At 42.1% G+C, this 22,549-nt stretch overlaps 1 protein-coding gene across 2 annotated transcripts in view; it reads left to right on the top strand.

Moving 5' to 3' along the window:
* The window catches only part of smap1 (small ArfGAP 1), a 227,822-nt gene that overhangs the window by 69,310 nt on the left and 135,963 nt on the right, over window positions 1–22,549 (top strand). For both annotated transcript variants that reach the window (XM_080482214.1, XM_080482213.1), the window contains exon 5: window positions 8,810–8,878. In XM_080482214.1, the coding sequence (XP_080338340.1) occupies window positions 8,810–8,878 (69 nt within the window). The remainder of the gene's footprint in view (window positions 1–8,809; window positions 8,879–22,549) is intronic.

Below are 22,549 nucleotides of genomic sequence, written 5' to 3'. Positions count from 1 at the left end.
TTGATTATCAAACTATATTGAAGTGCGGTAAGCAAGCAATATTCTCAATTTACAGAATTCTGGGCCCTGGTTCCTATTCTAAACCGAGCGACGTGAACTGCGAGCAGTTCACGGGAAGAAAGACGTGTCTGCCTATGCAAAATGTGTATTTATGCATTCATCTGCTCGCAGGCAGTGCAGTCCAAATGGTGAGTCACGGGGTCACCGCAGGGTTAGCTGAGGTTTGCAGGATGTCACGAAACCAGCCTGGGGGTCACGGGGTACTTGAGGGAGGTCATCAAAAGGGACCAGTTGTGACGGGTTTCCTCCGATTGTAGTCTAGGTTTCGATCCCCCCACTTAAGTTCTTGTTTCACAGGCTTTGTCTCCTACAAACACTGAGATAACCACATTTTACAGGCAGCATCCTGCAACCATAAACTAAAGTTGTTTATCATTAGAGCAGACCTCAGCAGATTGTTAGTCAAGCGCTTGAGCAAATTTCCTCATAGCAAGTTAGTATCTTTCACACAGTTTTTAAGCAGAGCAGTTATTTTAAGAATAGAATCTCTTAATAATAGCAATATCAAATAAAAGGGGCTCAATGGGCAACCCTGCCTCGTCCCACGCGTAAGAGCAAAAATGCTAGACACAACCTTATTTGTTCTGATTGAGGCTTGAAGTGCTGCATACAAAATACCAATCCAAGAACAGAAGATGGGGCAAAATCCCATTTTTTTAAACGTAGTAAATACAATTTTTTTATTCTACTCTATCAAACACTTTCTGTGCATCAAAAGAGATCACTACTTCTGGCTCATTATCTCTACGTTGGTAAATAACATTGAACACACGACGAAGATTGCTGGAAATTTGCCTTCCCACAACAAACCCTGTTTGGTCTTTTTGCACCAACTGTCTGAAGTTGTCCTGCCAGCAAGAATCTTGTAGTTAAGGAGGCTAATGGGACGATATGATTCACAGTGCAATGGATCGTTTTTCTCAGTAACAATGAAATTGTAGCTTTTGTTATTGTTACAGGTAAGAATTTCTCTTTCAACGTCTCACTAAAAACTTTTAACAACACTGGGATGAGTTTGGAGGCAAATGTTTTAAAAGAAATTCTATGGGATAGCCATCTAGGCCGAGTGCTTTAATAGATTTCATTTTCTGAATAGCATTGCTTATTTCAATCAGGATCACGTCCGCCTCCAACACATTTCTATCTAAATGTTCCAAAGTGGGCAGTGTAAGGTCATTAACAAAGCTCTCCACCCGAGTCTTATCACTTTCTTCAGAGGTGTATAATTTCTCGTAAAACAACTTGAACTCATTGTTAATGTCCTTTTGGTCTGTAAGCACATGCCCATGTTAATCCTTAATTGCTGCTATAAAACCAGCAGTTGCTGATTGTTTTAGTTGATGTGACATTAATTTATTCGCCCGGTCACCATGTTCGTAATATGTGAGACGGGACATTAGCTGAAGGTCTATGACTTTAACATTGGTGATAGTATCAAATTCAGTTTGTTGCAAAATTATTTCCTTATACAGGTCCTCAGAGGGTGAAGTTGAGTGTAGCTGATCTATTTGTTTAATTCAACCAATTAACTCGATGTTTGCCCTGTCCATCTTAGGTTTTCACCCGCAACAAAGGAAATCACCTGCCCTCTCAAGTAAGCTTTCAAGGTTTCCCAGTGTGTAGAATAGCTTATCTCAGGGGATTCATTCAGTTTCATGAAAAAATCAATTTGTGTATTAGTAAATTCAACAAACCTTGAATCGAATAATAATCTACAATTAAGCCTCCATGAAATGGTGGAGGACACGTTCTCTGGAAATCTCAATTTCAAAATTAAAGCTGCAAGTAGCATTGGACGGGACCTCGCCTCCTGGCCCGTCGGGGTCGGCCCAATCGTGGCCTCTGGCCACTTTACCGTATTTTCACGACTATAAGGCGCACATACAAGTCTTAGATTTTCTTCAAAATGTGCGGCGCGCCCTATGGTGCAGTGCGCCGCGCCCTATGGTGCAGTGCGCCCTATGTGTGTGTTGTTGTAAAGCGGACGTAGTAGGGAACACCATGAGAACGTTAAAGGGGGAAGTGTGGGCATGGATTGTATATAAATGAACGGGTATGTGCGTTATGCAGAACATCGTTGTTTTAACAACCCTGAAAATGGCGAAGAGACACGCTTATGAAGCACAGTTTAAACTGAAGGCCATCAGCTACGCGGAGGAACATGGAAATCGAGCAGCCGCGAGAGAATTTAAGATTAATGAATCGATGGTTCGCAAGTGGAGGAAGCTGGAAAACGAGCTCCGACAGGTGAAGAAGACGCAGCTGAGTTTCCGCGGACATAAGGCGAGGTGGCCCGAGTTGGAGGAAAGACTCGAGCAGTGGATCATCGCACAAAGAACGAGTGGGAGAAGCGTTTCGACGGTCACCATTCGACTAAAAGCAGTAACGCTAGCAGAAGAAATAAAAATTTAACATTTCCAAGGAGGTCCGTCTTGGTGCTTTCGTTTCATGAAACGGTGCCATTTTTCCATCCGGGCCAGAACTACGGTAGCGCAGCAACTTCCAGCGGATTATAATGAAAAGCTGGCCATCTTCCACTCCTACTGCAGCAAACACATCGCTGACAAACACATCCAGCCCAGCCACATCACTAACATGGACGAGGTGCCGCTAACTTTCGACATCCCGGTGAGTCACACTGTGGAGAAGAAGGGGACCAGCACGGTAGTGATACGCGCAACGGGGCACGAAAAGTCTTCTTTTACTGTTGTGCTTAGCTGCCATGCTAATGGACAGAAACTGCCGCCTATGGTGATTTTTAAGAGAAAGACTTTGCCTAAAGAGACGTTTCCATCAGGAGTCATCATTAAGGCAAATCAAAAGGGCTGGATGGATGAGGAAATGATGAAAGAGTGGCTGAGGGAGGTGTATGTAAGGAGAACAGGTGTTTTTTTCCACGCATCACCATCGCTGTTGATCTGTGACTCTATGCTTTCCCATCTCACAGCCGATGTGAAAAAACAAGTGAAGCAAATGAACTCTGAGCTTGCTGTCATTCCGGGAGGCCTGACAAAGGAACTCCAACCGCTGGACATCGGTGTGAACCGGCCGTTCAAAGTAAGGCTGCGAGCGGCGTGGGAGCGATGGATGACCGATGGAGACCACAGTTTCTCTAAGAGTGGAAGGCAGCGCCGGGCGAGTTACGCCACAATTTGCAAATGGATTGTAGATGCTTGGGCTAGCGTGTCTGCTGGCACTGTTGTTCGAGCTTTCGCAAAAGCCGGCATCATTTCCAAGGAGCCGCACGGCACGGAAAGTGACTCTGACAGTGAAGAAAATGAACCTGGTATGCTTGATGGAGATTTAGCGCAGCTGTTCAATTCAGAAACAGAGGATGAGGAGTTCGATGGGTTTGATTGATGACGATTACAGGTAAAAAAAAATGTTAGTACTTTGTAATCAATACTTAAATAAAGCACAACCAAACTCAGTTTTGCTCCCGCTCTATTTTTAAATACGCACACTTGTATGCTTGTGTGTGTGTGTGTTGTTGTAATGCGGACACCATGAGAACGTTAAAGGGGGAAGTGTGGGCATGGAACCCGCGCCCTATGAGCGGGTGCGCCTTATGTGTGTTTTAAATGCAGTAATGGCACACATAACTGAGACTGCGCCTTTTAGTACGGTGCGCCTTTTGGTCGTGAAAATACGGTAAATGTTATGTACCTGAAAATCACACGGGTTACTCCCCAGGTGTCCCTGACCTGGAATCTGGTCTTATCTCACATGCTATTCTGCTAAGCTGACTAGCCTAGCACTAGCATTAAAAAGCATGCCACCTCCTGCTCCTCCTCCTCCTCCTCCAGGGCGAAATGGAGAAGCAGTAGAAAATTGATGGATAGATTCTGGTGGGACCAGATTGGAGCGTCTTGGTCGGTTTTGACCCAAGGGCCTTATGTTCTCTGCTGTTATGTGAAAGTGAAACTTAAGTATGCATGAAGTCAAACTTGTCATCCATCCTGTGCGCAAGGCTCCGACCCTCTGCGGGGATTTTCGGGATCGTTACATTACGTTACTGGCATGGAAGTGAACCTAGAGTGTTTTACGAAGGCAATCATGTGACATCATTGTAACTAACTTCACTTCCAGGTCTTGTATGGCATTATGACCACAGGCTGAGGTCTGCGTGAGGCTGCATTGCACTCCGCTACGAGATGCATCATTAATATTTTCTACCCACAGAACTTCTTTATAATGAAGCCAGACTTTTGGTTCATCAGTAACTACTAAACAAACGACATACTGGTGCTTGGATTTTTAGCCATAAAGTGAGCCTTTTAATGGCTTCATGTGAAATAAAACTATAATCAGTTTGTGTCATTATAAATGGCTATAGAGCTGCGTTGATCATTCTACACCTCCATTCCTCCATGTTGAAGCATTTCATTCAGACACATCCAGAAATAAAGTGAAAGGAGCAGAAATTCACAAAGCAATGCCCAAATATTAAAAAATAAGCCCTAAGCTCAAGTTGTGCGCTGTTTTTTTGGCTGTCTTTTTGTTTTTAGAAGATTGACTGTCAAAATGACGTTTGAAGGTTGATTTGCGTCAATTAAAAAATTATTAAAAAAGATTCAAGCTTTAAGCCAGGTTTAAAAACAGAGTTGGACTCGGTCAAGATGATTAGAATATGTTGCGAGTCCAATGGCCGAGTAAAATAACAAGGAGTCGAGACAAGTGTTACCTTTATAGCTGTCCAGCCTCGAAGCGTAGCTGGAGAGAGCGAATGACGTCTGGCTTGTAGCAGGTCACTTGCTTCTAGTGGTCCGGGTTAACACGCCAAAGGACTTCACAACAAGGCAGGAGCTTCCACAGCTGAACTGGGGCTTGTGTGTGTGTGTGTGTGTGTGTGTGTGTGTGTGTGTGTGTGTGGGTTCCGTCTCAGCTTGGCATGCAGCCAGCAGCCGTGAGAGAGAATGAGCCCTGTCGATGCGGACCTCTCGAAAAAATTATTGTTAATCGAGAACCATTTAAAATAAAGACAAAAGTAGTCCCTCATTCAAAGCACAAGACGTGTACCTACATATTGGTGTAGTTTCATCAACCTTTGAGCAGGTTTAGTTGGTGAAATTTGAGCTCAAACCCGTGTAGAGGAGACAGCGGCATCCGGCGTTCGGAACTTTGATGGCGAATTAAAAAAAATGCTGGATTAGTCAAAAAGTTGAACAGAATTATTGAGCAGGAGAGTCTCCTCTATCAATTCATAGTATTTTGAAGCCGATATGATATTCGCCCTCAGAGGAGATAGCTTTAAACTGGGGCGAGGAGGCGGGAAACTTTGACGGCTAAAAAAAACAAAATCGCTCGACGACTGAAAATGATATTCGGGATTATTAAGGAGGAGAGTCTCCTCTGTCATTTAATAGGTTTTTCAAGTCGATAGATATTCTAGCTCAGAGTAGCTCGCGATTGCAAATCTTATTTTGAAAGGCAAATTACGGACTTCCTGTCGAATTTAGGTCAAGGGTACCAGCATGTGATTTGTAGGGCTCGATGAGACGAACAATTGAGTTTTGGTTTGATCTCACTACGACATTCCTACGGGCCGTTGTTGCTGTTTAAGTGTTTTTGGTGGCCGTTGTAGTGTTTTTAAGTGGCGCTAGAGAGTACATTTTGGCACTCTGGGGGTTGTTTTTTTTTACATTTTCTTATAATGTTATCCTGTGTTAATGAGCGTGCTAAATTTGGTGAGTCTTTGAGCATGTTTAGGGGGTCAAATGTAATTCTCCCTCAGAGGTTGAGGGCTGTTTTTGGTAGAAATTCGTACTTTGAAAGGCAAACTGCGGCGCTCCTGTCGGATTTAGGTCTGGGGTACCAGCATGTTATTTTTAGGTCTCTATTGCCAGTCTTTATGAGCGTGCCAACTCTGGTGAGTGTATATGCAAGTTTGCTGCAAAATAATAATAATAATAATAATCATAATAATAAGAAACATTGCAAAAACCATAGGGTCCTGGGCTCCAGGCACGGAGAGTCTTGTGTGCTCGGTCCAAGCAAGGCAGTTTATCCAAACCAAGTGTTTCTTTCAGCATGTTTGCTACATACTGGAAGGGCTGTTTACCGTGCTCTTGTCCCTCTTTCATCCCAGTGATGCAGACATTGCAGCGGTGTGATCGCGCCTCAAAGTCCTCACACTGTGCCTTCAGTGTGGCCAGCTCCTTCTTCAAACCCGACACATCCGACTCCAAGGTAGCAATAGTGTCCGAGTTGGTGTTAAATTCGGCCTCCAAGTCAGTCGTGTGACTCTCTGTGTCATCCAGCCTCTTATTAATCTTCCCAATGGCGTCGCAGAGTTCCGTTTGCATCTGAGTTGCTTTCTCATCTATTTTTTCAAACAACTCCCGTTTAAGTGTGTTGATTGCATCGAGAACTTTGCCGGTGGAGCCACTAACCACTTGGTACAGGCCGGACAATTGGTAACTCTACAGGTCTACAGGACAGGACAGTGCATCACAATACAAATGGTAATATTGTCTTTTTGTGAATTCTATGTCTAGGATTGGACAACAACCTTGTACTGGTGGCAGAAGAACACTACTTAGCCTTGAACAAGAACAAGAGATTTGCAATATAGTGATTGCAAATAATGCCATCACACTAAGAGAGATCCATAATACCATAATCCAGGACAATCTAATATTCCAGAACATCAACACTATCAGGATATCAACAATAGACAGGGTATTGAAGAAGCATGAGATGAGCATGAAACAGCTGTAAAGGGTATCATTTGAGAGAAACTCTGATAGAGTGAAAGAGCTGCGGTTCCAGTATGTAAATGTAAGTCAGTGGTGTGTTACTGGTTATCTCTCATTACCACCTGTTTACAGTAAAGCACAGAGGCCACTATATTGAACTTTTGGTGGAGAACACAAAACATTCCTATGTAATTTGCTGTTATGGTATGATTCTACCGTATAACTGATTTGACATTTTGTTGTACTGTATTGAAGAGAATAATGGCATTGGAGGGGAATGAGAGTCCTCACACCCTTGTTTTCCTGGATGAAGCCAGCTTCAACCTGGCCAAAGGAGAAAACGTGGCTGGAATATCATTGGCCACCGGACCACGGTGAATGTGTGCTGCCATTTCTGAAAATGGTGTGGCCACCCACATTCCCACACTTGGCCCATACAATACCCAAAAGCTCCTGTTCTTTTTGGATCACCTTTATTCAGATCTCATCCCAGAAAATAAGAGAGGTTCGGTAGGGCGTCACTGGTCAAAGTTTGTAGTTGTGTGGGACAATGTCAGCTTCCACCGCGGCCTGCTCATAAAGGCCTGGTTCACTGCCCACCAAAGACTGCTAATGGTGCTCCTACCACCTTACTCCCCATTTCTCAATCCAATTGAGGAATTGTTCTCTGCTTGGAGGTGGGGGGTGTATGAGCATCAGGCTCAGAACCAGAGGTCCCTCCTCGAAGCAATGGATGCTCACTCAGACAATGTCACAGCAGATCAGTGCGGGGGATGGTTACGGCATTCAAGTAGATTCTTCCCCTGTTGCATTGCAAGGGAGAATATCATGTGTGATGTGGATGAAAATCTGTGGCCAGACAGACAGCAGAGAGAGGACAACCACGACAGTGAGAAGGATGAGGAGGACGACCATTGAAGTGGAAAAACTGGTGTGAATGATGTTGAATATCCTTTTCCTTTTTATGTGTTGATGTGTTTACAGTACAGTATATTTTGCTGTATACATTTTCTTTTTACTGTGATGTTTGGCAGTTACTTTATGTTCGTGAATAAAAATACTGTAACAAATTCCATGACAGTGTAGGTCAATCATTTTTTTCAGTTTGATACAGTTTGATTTCTGGTAGTGAGACAAAATGCTTCAATTACAGTAACCATTCATTGTCAGTGAATGGTCTGGACCAAGTTTGAAATGTGACATAAGTGATATTTCCATGGTCCACTGCTATAGTAACAAAACATCTAAACATTTTGACCAACAGTGCTTACACAATGCCAAAAAGACTTTGCATTTTGGGGCCATTGACTATTTATATGAGAAAATTTAGGTGTAGTATTGACACATGAGTTAACTATTTTGGGAGAGATATGACATTTTGCAGATGAGCCATAGTGTTGTGCTGAACCATTGGACTATTTTGCCAAATGCACGTAAAGCTTTGAGAATTTACTTTCTGTTTCCAGAAATGAGCCAAACCAATCGAGAAAAACTGTAAGACCCAAGCTGCTTGAAAAGCTGCATTAACCTAATGTTGATGAAAACATTTGGTAATTGGTGGCAGTCCTTGTTGGACAGCTGACACAAAAAAATCCCTTCTGTAGAGTTGGAGGGTCACAGGAAGATGCTGTTGCTGTTATGCTGTGTGACTGCTGTTTCCTCCTCTACAAAGCACTCTAAAAATGGGATTGTGAAAACAATTGGTTATTGTTGCTGGTGGACTGCAGAGTTCAATTTGAGCCCTGTTCTCCGTCTATCTCTCAGGTCACTTGCAGGTTAATAGAGGCCGTCCTCACTCTCTATGACTGTGCGTGTGTTTGTGAGGATGTGAGGTCCCATCGAGATGCCATTCACTGTGCAGCTGCAAGGCCGAATATAGCCTCTGCGTGCAGCATCTACTGGAGCGGAGAGCACTCTGAGAAAGTCCCTCATTCCTTCTAATTAACTCAGTTCTCTCCCCCCATGCCATGGTCACCCTTCACCCTCCACCCTCCTCACCCCTGTCTGGATCTCCTCATGTCTAACCCTCTGTCTCAAACTCTGTCTTCCAGCAGAAGTCGTCTGAAGCCGCCCCTCCCTCCACCTCGCCGTCTTCCCAGGCCGACAGGAGCAAACAGGAGGTGCAGGTCTCTTTTGTCACTCTGTGCTATGATGTCTTTTTACTCATGTAGATTGCATTGTGAGGGACCGAGGCGGTCACCCCGACTCGGGATGTGTTTGGCCTGGTGGTGGTTGCGAGGATGAGGTGACAGTCGAATGTCCAAGGGGTGTTTAACCCACCCGAATTTAACATGACTGAAGAATTATAATAATAAAGTATCTGAGCAAACAGAAAAACCATTATAACATTCAATCCATATACAATACACTATTTTAACCCATCACCAATTCCCCACTATACATATTTACACATACATATACAAACAGTGCACTCCTACACCCAGTGGACTGTGCCATCTGCCATCTGACGGCTGAAATGCAGCTCCTTCAGTGGCGCGCGTTATACTGTGTGCCACTGACACGGGATGTAGGGGGTACCTCCCTACAGGCCCAGAATGTTTGATAACTACTGTCAGCCGTGGTGATTGATGAATTTTCCGGCTCTGTTGTGGCAAAATGTGCGCTGATGCGCACTCCGGCCCCACCCACGCCAGTGTGGGTGACGCGACGCCACAACCCGTCTCCAACCCACACTCCCAATATTCACAAGCACTCCCATTTTTCCACAGTGTGCAGGTGCCCTCAAGTCTTCATTTTAAAGGGAGAAGGGAATATCACCTTCTCACATTTCCCACCCCTTCTGGAGTCTCGCAAACAGGGTGGCGAGACAAGAAGTCTGCAACAATGTTCTGTTTACCAGCTCTGTACTGCACCGTGAAACGGTACGGTTGCAGAGCCAAGAACCAGCGGGTGATGCGAGCATTTGAGTCCTTCATGCGCCCTAGCCACTGCAAGGCGCGGTGATCTGTCTCTAGGGTGAAGTCTCTGCCCAGCAAGTAGTATTTGAAGCTGTCAAGTGCCCACTTGACAGCTAGGCACTCCAGTTCGACTGCCGCATACCTTGTTTCTTTGGGGAATAATTTCCGGCTGATATATGCCACCGGTTTCTGGTCCTCCCCCTTCCCCTGGAGGAGCACTGCCCCAAGACCAACCCCAGAGGCATCGTTCAGGACAGTGAAGGGCTGTTCGAAGTCGGGGCTCTGCAGCACTGGGTCTTTACAGAGCACTGCCTTCAGATCTTTGGACGCCCACTCCTGTTCCTAACCTCCACTGGATCTGGGAGGTGCCTGACTTCCGAGTCATGTCAGACAAGGGAGCTGCTCTCCGGGCAAAGTCTGGTACACACCGACGATACCAGCCCGCCAGGCCCAGGAAAGACCGGACCTCCCTCTGGGTGTGGGGCCTTGGGCAGTCCAGTACGGCCTGCACTTTGTCGTTTTTGTGGCCGGATCGCACCCCGGCCTAAAACATGACCAAGGTACTGCACTTCCTCCTTGGCCAGAGCACACTTGAGCGGGTGGATGGTCAGCCCTGCCTGCTGGATGCGGTGCAGTACTTCACCTAGGTGACGCAGGTGGTCCTCCCAGGTGGTGCTGTATACTACGATGTCATCCAGGTATGCGGCGGCGAAGGAGTCAGTGCCAGCCAAAATAATGTCCATTAACCTTTGGAAACTGGCTGGTGCACCCTGAAGGCCAAAGGGCATGACCACAAACTGAAAAAGTCCCTGGGGTGTACGGGAGGCTGTGTACGGCCTGGCCTCCTTGGCCAGGGGTACCTGCCAGTAACCTTTGCACAAGTCCAGTGTTGTTATATAGGACGCTTTTCCCAACCTCTCATTTAAGTCCTCGAGCCGAGGCATGGGATAAGCGTCAAAGTGGGATTGGGCATTCACCCGGCGAAAGTCAATACAAAAGCGCATGGTCCCATCTTTCTGATTGATGGATTTTCCATCTCTGTTGTGCCAAAATGTGCGCTGATGCACACTCCGGCCCCACCCAAGCCAGTGTGGGTGACGCGATGCCACAACCCGTCTCCAACCCACACTCCCAATATTCACAAGCACTCCCTTTTTTCCACAGTGTGCAGGTGCCTTCAAGACTTTATTTTAAAGGGAGAAGGGCATATCACCTTCTCACATGCATATCATGTCTTTATGTGACTTTATTCATCCATAAAACAGTCAAGAACAAATGTCGAACTAAGCTCTTATGTGTAGGGATTTCTTACCTCATAAGGATCACATGGTACCTTTTATGTTTTTAGTTCGGGCAGGGGGTACCATTTATGTTGGGTTTTGGTAGTTTGGCTGTCGATAATGATTAATAATGATCAAATATAGTTATTAATTATGTTATTGAAAATTTTAAATGATCTGTATCAGATACCTCGGGAGCTCCACCTGTTTAACAGGATATGATAGCCAATTCAGTTCTATCATTCACATGAGATATACCAAACAGTTTATTTGGAATTTGAATTAATAGTTAAATTAATTACAATTACTAGAATTAACAGTGAAGCTTGAATGATTTTGGAGTGAGAGAGAGAGAGAGAGAGAGAGAGAGAGAGTGTGTGTGTGTGTGTGTGTGATGGAACTACAAAACAAGATGTTGGATCACAATAAACTACATTCAGAATGGAGGTTACCAGAGAGCAGGAAGTCTGTCCTCAGTCTCAACCAACCGTTGGAGAACAATAGAACATAGAAGCTCATCTTTAGCGTTGCTTCCTGTGTGCCTGTTAAAGGAACATTTCTAGAATGAGTTGATGTGAAGGTGGTTTGCTTTATAAAACGTCTGGAGTCGGTCACACGGTGTTTAGCTACTGTGTGATGTTGTCTTTCATATGAAATGTGTAGGATTGTGAGTTAACAAGTTAGTAAAGCAGAGATTAGCCTACAGACCCTGTGTGTGTGTGGCAGAGCTAACATTGGTTTACAGGTTGATAACTATTCCTAATATCATTATCAATAGAACTCAATTACTATAATAGAATCTAATATCATCATCAATAGAACTCAATTACTGTAATAGAATCAACACATCTTCATCAAAGTTAAACAGTTCTATGCAGAGCATCAGGTTGAAATAATCTCAGGTATTTGCCCAGTTGGTTGTTACCACTTCCTTGACGTCTCTGAAGAAGGAGTTTGGTTGTTGTCCAGGCTGGAGAGAAGCTGCTGGCTTCTGTAGCAGTTAGCACCTCCAGCTAACTGTGGTTGGCTGTGTTCAGCAGGAGGAGAAGAAGAAGAAGACGGAGTTGATGATTCAGGAGAGTCTTTCTTTGCAGCCTCCCGGGTGTTCCCTTGTCCAGACCGGAGGAGCTGGTCGCTCGGGTCTGTGGTACTTTTTCTGCTTGTTGAGGAAAAAACACAAAGAGGTTCTGTGAGGGTCAGACTCCACATGTCATGAACTTATATCATGACAAATGAAGATTGTCTTTCCTTGGAAATGAACCAACTTTCTGTGGTCTTTTGAGATCCCAACATATGTGTTTTTCTGGTAATTGGCCAACACTAGTTGAAACGAAAGTTTCCATCTTGCCTTTGTTTTTTAATTCACAACATGTTAATGCTCCCACAAACAGCACAATTTTGGCCGTCGCCGTCATCAAAGCCTTCACACGGTTCACGACCATATGAGACAAATTTATTGTTCAAATAATCGTTTTTGCGATAGTGTGCGTCATCCATTCAGGAAAAATACAGATGCCAAACATGGACAGAACTTTCGCCCTTGCGGTATTCTTGTGTTTGGAGAAAAATCCCCAAAAAACAAAGAGGAGAACATGGATGCGGTCTGGCTCGGAAAGACAGGCGAACTGGGGAGGCCAATTTTGCAAAGAGAGCTTGAAGTATGTACTTGTAAGTATGTAGTAGCATTTTACGTTAGCATTCCGATGTTGCGCGAATAACTATATCACGTCATACTGCTTTTCTATTCTACTGCCGCTATGACTCCCCAAATATCAGACACAGTCCGAGAGTCGGCGCGGGCTGATGACCAACACCTCAGCCATCCCAGAACTGTGCACAAAGCAAGAGCAATTTGCAGATTATATGAATGATTTTCTCACAATCCGATCTTTCTTCTCTGATGACCAAAAATTTGAGCAGTTGGTGGGCCTTTAAAGGTGTATACGTGCTATATGTGTCAGACGTTGAGCCTTTCTGGGTGTCTTGACCTTCCAGAGTTACCCATGCCGTTCTTCTGCAATGCACAGCTGCCAGCAATAGAGGGGCTTCATTTATTTTCACTGTGCATAACGACAGGCATTATAATTTTGGGCCGCTGTTTACATTATCCAGGTAGCATTAGCATAGTTTAGCCAGATACACTTTTCTCCAGGTATTCAAGTTGATTAAATTGAGTTAACCAGAAGGGTAAAGTCAGCTGGATGTAAGATCTGTGGGAACTCAGCAAGCCCCAATATCCTGATACTTTGTCAAACACTTCACATTTTGTTCTTGTTGTGACAAGTCTCTATATATCTGCAAAATGTCCAATCAGTGTGTGAGTGTGGCTGTATGGATGACCAGACATCTCTGTGTCTGCCATCTTCTCTGAGAGGACCACTGTTGGGATTTATGGTTGGTTATTAGCATTAGATTATGGTGCGTTTACACTATGTTCACGGCAGCCCCGTTTCAGGCCACTGTGAACAAAACGGGATGGACGTGAGACAACGGAGGGGGACGGGATGGGCAAACATGACAGGTCGTGATTGCCGTGGGTGCCGTGCCAGACTTTTAAATTGTCAAAAAATTTGCAGCGGCCACGCCGTGGATGAGAAACTTAGTAGCCCGTAGCAAAACGGGATGAACGTCATTGGCAGCACGTAACTGGCCGTAATAGAACTTGGAGGCAGTCCATAGTGGGACGGGAGGCTTACAGGAAGTGACCTAGTGGGCGTTCCATCGCGGTTGTTTGATGGTTGCTTCGCGTTTTATCACGTTGCGCCGCGCATTGTCACGGTTCTCACGGCGCCCTTTCATCACGTTCAATCGCGGCTTGACATGGTGCGCACAGTCTGGGAGGAAGCCGACTCTGAGCCCGGGGGGGAGTTTCGTTCAGGTCTGAGCAATCAACGACAGAACACCTTCTACAAGCTCTGCCATCAAAAAAGAAATCCAAAGGTATGTATCCACCCAGCAAATGTCTCAGGATACCATGATTGCCTTCACTTTTGGTGGCCCTTTGAGGCATAAACGAAATGGCCCCGCGTCCACATTTCATTGGTAGAGAGCCTTGACAGAATGTGAAAAACGTGCCACGCCTTCCTAAGAATTCCCCAAAATCCCACGGCGCACTACGTTTCGGGCAAACGGGGCTGCCGTGGCTGCCATGAACATAGTGCACATGTACCCTTACTGTAAGTAATGGATAACTGAAAGTAAAAAATCACTAGAAGTAATTTATGAAAAATTTAAATTATTAAAGGAAGTAAATTGTCATGAGTATGAACAACCCCTAAAGTAATTGAGTAATTACTTAAAGTTCATAAATTATCGAAAATAAATTATTAATGAACAATTATTTGAATAAATTAGTTATTTATTCATTAATAATAAAAGGGGGCACCACCACAGAATCTGGAAATAGCTCATTCCCAAAATATCAATTTTGATTGGAAAAAGGTTTATTTAAGTTAGTTACTATTTCTGTGTAAACATATAACAATCTTAAATAAAAGGGAAGGTGTGAGATCCGAGCACAGACTGTTACAAACCAGTGAATGTCGACAATAAATACACAACAGCCCCAAAGCTCTTTACATCACATTCACCCATTCACAGACGCATTCACACACCATTGGAGGCTGCAGCTGTGCAAGGCGCTGTCACTCAAATGGGGGAAGTTTGGGGTTCAGTGTCTTGCCCAAGGACACTTCGGCATGTAGGCAGGCAGAGATGGGAATTGAACCTTCGGAGACAACCGCTCTACTAACCGAGCCCAACTAGAATGTCTGTGTACTCCCATTGTTAATGTTTATTGCTCATTGTTCTCTACACATGTGTGTTGTTTCATTGCAAAAACAAACAACAGCACCAACTAGTGCTCCAACATGAAAATTACATTTTCAACGTTTCTGAAACAAAAACACAAACACTATGCATCTTAACTTGAAACATTATCGTGGGAATGCGACTTCAATATCTTAATGCTCAGAGAGTTCAAACCTAAATCTGTGTTTCTCTTACGTCCACTTAACATTCAGTTTGAAATAACATAAATATTGGTTTACCCTCCTAATCATTCTCTATCTTATCATGAGTTCATCCAAGGATTGGACGATTATGAGGAAGAATGCAGGCTGCAAACTCCACACCCATCCAGTGTTGACCTGCATTTGGTTCCAGTGATTAAGTTCAATGTGTTGTAGTCACAAAGGGTTTTACAGGTAAAATTTGTCTTTTACTTTGCCTATGAAAACCATTGGTGGAGCATTTATTGATGAAGAAGTCTGACTCAGGATGAGTTTACCAGAAATGTACAGGTGTGAAACAGACATACTTATTTCTCCATTATTTCTCATTTTCAGCATGTTTTTGTACATTGATGCAGCATTTTCCCTAAGCTGTTTTTGTAGTGTAAAAAGGAAAAATAACACATTTCAGCTTTACTCTTCATTGAGGGGAAATAATCCCAAGGTTAACTTTATGACCTTGACTTTTTAAGACTTTCTTGATTTCGTCCTCAAAAACCAAAATGGAAAACATGACTAGCTGTTACATACTGGTATCATCGGTGCATCCCCATCCAAGCAGTATGACATGATGATACTGCACATAGAACTCGTGAATACTATGTGCAGTATAGTACTCGAGTATTACATAATCTGTCAGTAACTTTGGCAGAACTCAAGCGAGTATGCCCAGTGTCGACAATTTAGCTATTTGCTAAAATTAATGAGAATGAACTCATGAAAGACAGACTGTAAATTATGTTCTGCCAAAATTGTTTACGTATTGTGTGTAAATTACATCTAATGCATTTGATAAGAGCTTGTATCGGTACTCGGTATCAGTTAGTACTCGTATTTCTACTTAGCCTTTATAAAACTTGTATCATTAATCTCATCATGCTAAATAGTTTTTAATATTACAACTACTGTAGATCCCAATGGGTCTTAAGTGCATTTCAATCCATCTTTCAATGTGTTGACGCACTATTTTACTGCAATTGAATGGGTTCAATCAATGACCAGTAAGTTACAGACATAGACCAGATGCACAGCTCCTCATTACTACCGTGTGGTCTTGTGCATGGACATATTAGACTCAGGTTGTGGTTTTTTTTTTCTCCATTTACTCACATTTGGAAAAATGCAGAAAAATGTAGGGCTACACCAATACAATACCGGTAGCCCTACCACCCCTACGAGTGAATCTTTACAACAGCCTAGAAAAATGTGGAAATCTCATCTTTTAACAGATGCATGCTGGTTTATTCCACAGCCAGCATTATTGTTTTGGTTTGTTTTTATTGTAAATGGCAGATTCCTTCTTAACACCAAGTTTCACACTTGAAACACCGACTTTCAACAAACTTTACCAACCATAATTGTTTTCGTTTTCGTTCCCTTGGCCAAGCAGCCAGGACCTGATGAGATAACCAAAGTCGGAAGCAAAGCCAGCATGATACAAGAAGCATCCCAGCTGTAATTTGCTCGGTTATATTAGCGATGATCAGATGGGAGTATAATAGCCTGCTAATGCTGTCGACGTAAATTGTGCAAAGCTAGCCTCATTAGCTCATCGTTAATCGAGTCAGAGACTTGTTGGAGTCTCAGAGATAACACACTCAAACGTGCACATAGATATCTCAATAAAACTGCATGCAAAACACAGCATCGGGTCTGCAAATCCACAACCAAGAGAATCAGTCCATTAACAGGAAGACGATAAATACAGCAGGAGGCGATAAGTTGCTTTGGAGATACCATCAGTAATGAGTAGAGGAGCAGAATAAACCATTTGAACCCTGTGACGAGGCTTCCCTTTTGACCCAGGAAGTCTCTGTCAAACAGTTTCATTGCAGTGTCGAGTTCATCCTTTAAATATATTATTATATTAGCCTAGGGGTGTGCAATATGGTGTTATTAGATCGTAAAGGATTAGAACGTGTTGACAATCTGACAAAGCAAAGAGATCATAGAATCGTCTGTAGAACACATTTTATATGTTGCAGTTGTATGCTGTGCGGCAGCGCTGCAGCATAGAACTGCAACATATAGAACATTTTATATATTGCAGTTCTATTATGAAGGACTGATGTATCAGAAGTTTCTTGCTCACCTGACCAGCCAATCATAGTGAATTACGAGCTTGTCTTTTTTGATCGTGTAGCGAGGAGGCGTGGCTGAAGGAGAAACGGGAAGTTGGTCCAGATGTCTGAGCAGTAAAATGTTCTAAAGCTGTTGGATGTTTAATAATCAGGTTCTCGACATTGGAGTTTAATTATTTAAATCGCTGCACTTTAAGAGAAAACCTCAGATGAAGTTCAGTTGTGTAGCAGATGTGACAGTTTTTACATGTCGGTAGTGGATGTGTAGTCTATTGTAGTAGAATACATGTATCTGTCTTTATTTGTTATATTTACAATAGTATCAATCCATAAACATGATTGTACACTATACTACTATTATTATACTATTTACTGTTACTTAGTCACTGTTTGATTGGTTAAATATCTTTGGTTAATTGGTGTGCACTGTTGATTTTGATATTTGAATTTAAGGATTTTAAATATAAAAAGTGTAATGAAATTATATAACCTCAGTTACTTATGTTTTTAAAAAAAATTTATTTTACTGATTTATATAAACTATTTAGTGTTTTGGTACTTAAATCCTGTTAAATCTTATTTTGAAGAATTGCCTCAGTTTATACAGTTGATATTTATATTTTCCCCATTTGAAATAAGTCTTGAATATTATATGAATTGTTTGGTATTTTGCTTTGTATTTTTTTTTATTTTACTGTTCATATAAAAGCTACCTCAAAATCCAGGTGCAGTTAAGTTTTGATGTTTCAAGAGTCACTTTATCACAGTGTTATTTACCTGAGAGCACATGCGTCAAACTCAAGGCCTGCGGGCCAAATGTGGCCCGCCACGTTGTTTTATGTGGCCCGCGAGGGCTTAAAGGCCTGATTGTCTTAAAATAAATCCCAATAGACGTGCAGTGCATGAGGGCAAGCCTTGGGGTGCGCATCTATTGGGAACATGTGAGCGCAGGTTCAAACATTCTATGAAATTAGGTAATTACATGTGCCTTTGTTGACATGAAGTAGTTCTGCACTTCCGACGGCGGACAACCCCCCTGCGAGAAACCGCGCGCGGCAGCGAACCCCCCCCCCCCCCCCCCTCGTGCTGCGTTGAGGCACGGACACGGAGGGACCGGTGTTAACAACAATAATAAAAAAAGCTTAACAATTTTTTATTGACTGTTGATTATGCACTTTTGCACCAACTGCAAAATATCATTTTATGAAGTAGTGAGGTTTGTTTCTTCCAGTTCGCCACATCTTTGTAAGATTGCATTGACCATAAACTACATTTCCCACAATGCATGCCGATTCTATTAATTTTATAATACTAAAGATTTAAATGAGCAGTTTTGCTACAATCTGGCACATTTACAATTTGGATATGATTGTTCAATAATGTGTGTTGTCCAGATCAACTGAATAAATAAATAAATAAATATTATATTACCCGTGAAGATTTCAGTGAATAAATATCAATGCAATTTTCCACAAGTAGAATTGAGAATACAAATGATCCTAAAATGTCCAGGAAGAGAAACATCGATGCAGATGAGAGGCTGTTTGATGAACGATGGGGAGGAGAATACATGTTTGTGCTTCAAGGAGAAAAAACTATGTTTTTTGTGTTATCAGTATAAGTCCACATTTTGACACCAAGCACCAAGGTAAGTATGCCAAATTTAGACTTAACAGAGCAACTAACAAATCTTTTTTTTATATCTATGCAAATGCATATGTAATATTTGTAATATGAATAAGTAATAAAGTGGGAGTTATTTAAAATTGAGGAGTAGTTACATTTATTTTACATTATATTTGGTTACATTTAGTTACATTTGGCCCTTTGACGGCAACCATTATGCTGATGTGGCCCTTGGTGAAAATGAGTTTTTGACACCCCTGCCTTAGAGTATGTTTACGTTATTTGCACATTAGCAAAATTGCACGAATTCTATAAACTAAAATATGTTCAGAAAGGTTCTTTGACCTAAATTGTCTTTTATTTTTTCTGTTGGAGCTGTTTTCCATCGGCAAATGTTTTGGTTACACTGTTCAGAAACATGCAAATTAATCTCAGAAAATCAATGAAAAAAGAATTGTGATGAAATCGTGATCGTGATTTTTTTCCCCAAAAATTGTGACAAGATTTTTTACCATATAGCCCACCCTTACATTAGCCTAAATGGAAAGAAAAGCTACTGGCTTAATGTCTTCAGTAAAAGACAGTCCTTGAGTAGCAGCAGATTGTTCTCAGTGTCCCTTCTGATTTGCATTACAGTAAATATTGATGATCATGTGCTATTACTCATTGTGTCCTAAAGACAAACAACCAACGCTGCATATATAGCTATTAACAGATGAGCAGCAGGCAGAGTAATTGCATTGGGAGTGGAGCTGGAGAGAGAAATAGACAGTTATTCTAACCTTAATGGCTGGATTGTAGTCTTCACCCGCAGAAGTAAACTTCCTCTCCTTGGCATCCTGACAGTCATTAGCTGGAGTCTGTTGGCGTCGGCACAGGCTCATTTACATATAACAAAGCGAGACAGAGGCATTAACCTCAAAACACTACATCAAACTCTGCACACTAATAATGTCTGCACATTAAATCTGCATTGTGGGTGTATTAAAATGACATTAAGAAAGAGGTTCTAATTGTTTTCTACCTGCTACGAGGTGCATAAGGTCTTTACCAGGGTTGCTGGAGCTGCCTGCTGCACAATGTTAGAATTAGTGATTTAATGAAAGAAACCTGCTTCTGTCTCCATTCCTAAGCAGTATTATATGTGAATAACAGGAGAGAAATTTACCAGTTCAGTGTCTCAATGTCATGTACCATGATTGACTTACTCTGTGGCATCAGCAGTGTGGACAGTAGACTCGTAAAATAATAATATATGCTATGGTCAGATTTAGAATGTTTCGTATGAATATGCATTGTGATGCTGAATGGTACCTCCAGTTTAAGAGTTTAACAGAAGGTTTTCTGTTACTTATTCTCAAGATTAAATTAACTTAATCTTCACTCTGTTGATTTAACAGACTTGATGAGTGTGGACGTGTAAAGTTTGAGGCAATTGTCTGCACAATGTTAATAGTAGGAAGTGGGGAACATCAGCTATATCTGTGTGTACTTTACACAGGCCCACCAACCCCTACCAACACCAACACCAAACCCTACCAACACCAGGAATTAATAAAGTGATTCTGAGGTTCTAAAGATAGAACTAGTTTACTATGAAATGATGACGTCACCTATTATCAACTATTAATACCAACAACTACCAACACAAATACAAACAACTACCAACACCAACACCAACCCCTACCGATACCAACAACTATCAATATCAACAACTACCAATACAAACACCAATATGAACAACTATCAATACCAACACCAATACAAATAACTTGTCATCGTTGTGCAGAGTGGACCCAAACGCAGACTCAGCCAGTTCCGTAAAAACCAGGTTTATTGTAACAAAGTCCAGGAAACACGAGGAAAACGAGAGGGGCGACAAGATGACAGGAGGCGAGACAAATCGACGAGGAGACAAGACATGTTGACGAGACGATCTGAAAAGGACAACAGAGGGAGAGGAGTTTAATTACACAAGGAAGGGGTGGACTACCAATACCAACACCAATACCAACAACTATCACTACGAACACCAACCCGTACCAATACCAACACGAATACCAACAACTATCAATACCAACACTAACCCGTACCAATACCAACACCAACCACTATCAATACCAACAACTATCAATACCAATACCAACACCAACCACTATCAATACCAACACCAACAACTATCAATACCTAAAACAACCAATACCAACACCAATACAAACACAAACACCAACACCAACAACTACCAATACCAACACCAACTATCAATACCTAAAACAACCAATACCAACACCAATACAAACACAAACACCAACACCAACAACTATCAATATCAACAACTACCAATACCAACACCAAAATGAACAACTATCAATACCAACAACATCAATACCAACACCAATACAAACAACTATCAATACCAACAACTCCCAATAGCAACACCAATACCAACAACTATCACTACCAACACCAACCCGTACCAATACCAACACCAATACCAACAACTATCAACACCAACACCTACCAATAACAATACCCAATACCTTGTCAACATAGAAACATGGGTTTTTCTCAATAATGTTGTAAAATTGCGATGCAGAATTCAGCTTATTAGCTCCTCACATATTTGTTGCTTTAATCAATTTAGCAGCCCAAAAAATTTGAAACTTTGTGTAAAGTTATTTACTAATGTACCAAACAGATGTTGTTCAGTTTGATACCGAACAAATTTCTCTAGGCCCTGTTTACACAACAACAATTTGAAGTGAAAACAGAAACCTTTGTTTGCATTTTGGGTGTCAGTTTATACAACAGTGCTCGGAACAACTGAAAACACAACTGTTTGAGAATGGCTCCAGAGGTGGAACTTTTCAAAAAAACATGCTAACAAGACATGCTAACTACGTCGTTTTCAAATTTCTGCCACTTCTATGCAAACCAACATCATTTTCAGAACGTTGTTGTGTAAACCACAAACCCTTCTGAATCCAAAATACAAAAACGATGACTTTTCACTTGAAACTTTGTCATTTAAACGGGGCTCTAGACCTTAACCCTGTCCATGCAGACTCACACATCAATTCACCAATCACAAAAATAAAAATAAAATGGAAAACTCAAAACTGTCCCCGGCCACCAAGAGGAAACAAATTCCGATCGTTCACTTCAAAGGTATAACACTAATTAAAGTATCCCTTTATCAGAAATCTGCAGTTGCTTGAATTGACAGATTCAATTGATTGGCACCATTTTCTCTTGATCATCTTTTCCTCTCTGTTGGTTATACCTATACCTTCCATGTCGGTTTTGTCTTATTATGCTTGTCATAAATGATATGTACCGATATATTCAAAGGGAAAGTCACTGCTACATGTTACTGTCCCAATTCATTAAATCAGTGTCAATGTTGGGAGGGTGTGCAAAGATATGAATGAAAGCTGGAAATCTCTCCTACGCAAACTGAAAATTGTAATTACAGAACTTGTTTGGAAGAATGTATTTGGTTAAAAGTACATGCTTGTGTTCAGATGGAGGCCGCAAAGAAAAAGACTGTCAGAAATACATCTACCTAACGCTAACTAAGCTTCTTAGTTCCTGCTCAACTGTGTTTGTTTTTGAGGAATCCCACATTTCAGTGCTACGCGACCCATGAATCTGAGTTGTGAAGAGTTTGACTCAGACATGTACGTTCTGTTCCTGTTATGTTGCTGGACTCAGAAGTTTACCATTTTAAGAAATTCCCACATCCAAGAAAATTCCCCCGAATCCGATGAAATCACCAGAATGAACCAAGTACAATATTTCATGCCCGTCTGAACTATCAATCACTATGTCTATCAAGAAAAAGATAGAACGTGTTCTTGCATGATTGTGTTTTTC

This window comes from Lipophrys pholis (genome assembly GCF_963383615.2).
Source record: "Lipophrys pholis genome assembly, chromosome: 15".
NCBI classification, from domain to species: Eukaryota; Metazoa; Chordata; class Actinopteri; order Blenniiformes; family Blenniidae; genus Lipophrys; species Lipophrys pholis.
This window is presented reverse-complemented; position numbering and strand designations above follow the sequence as displayed.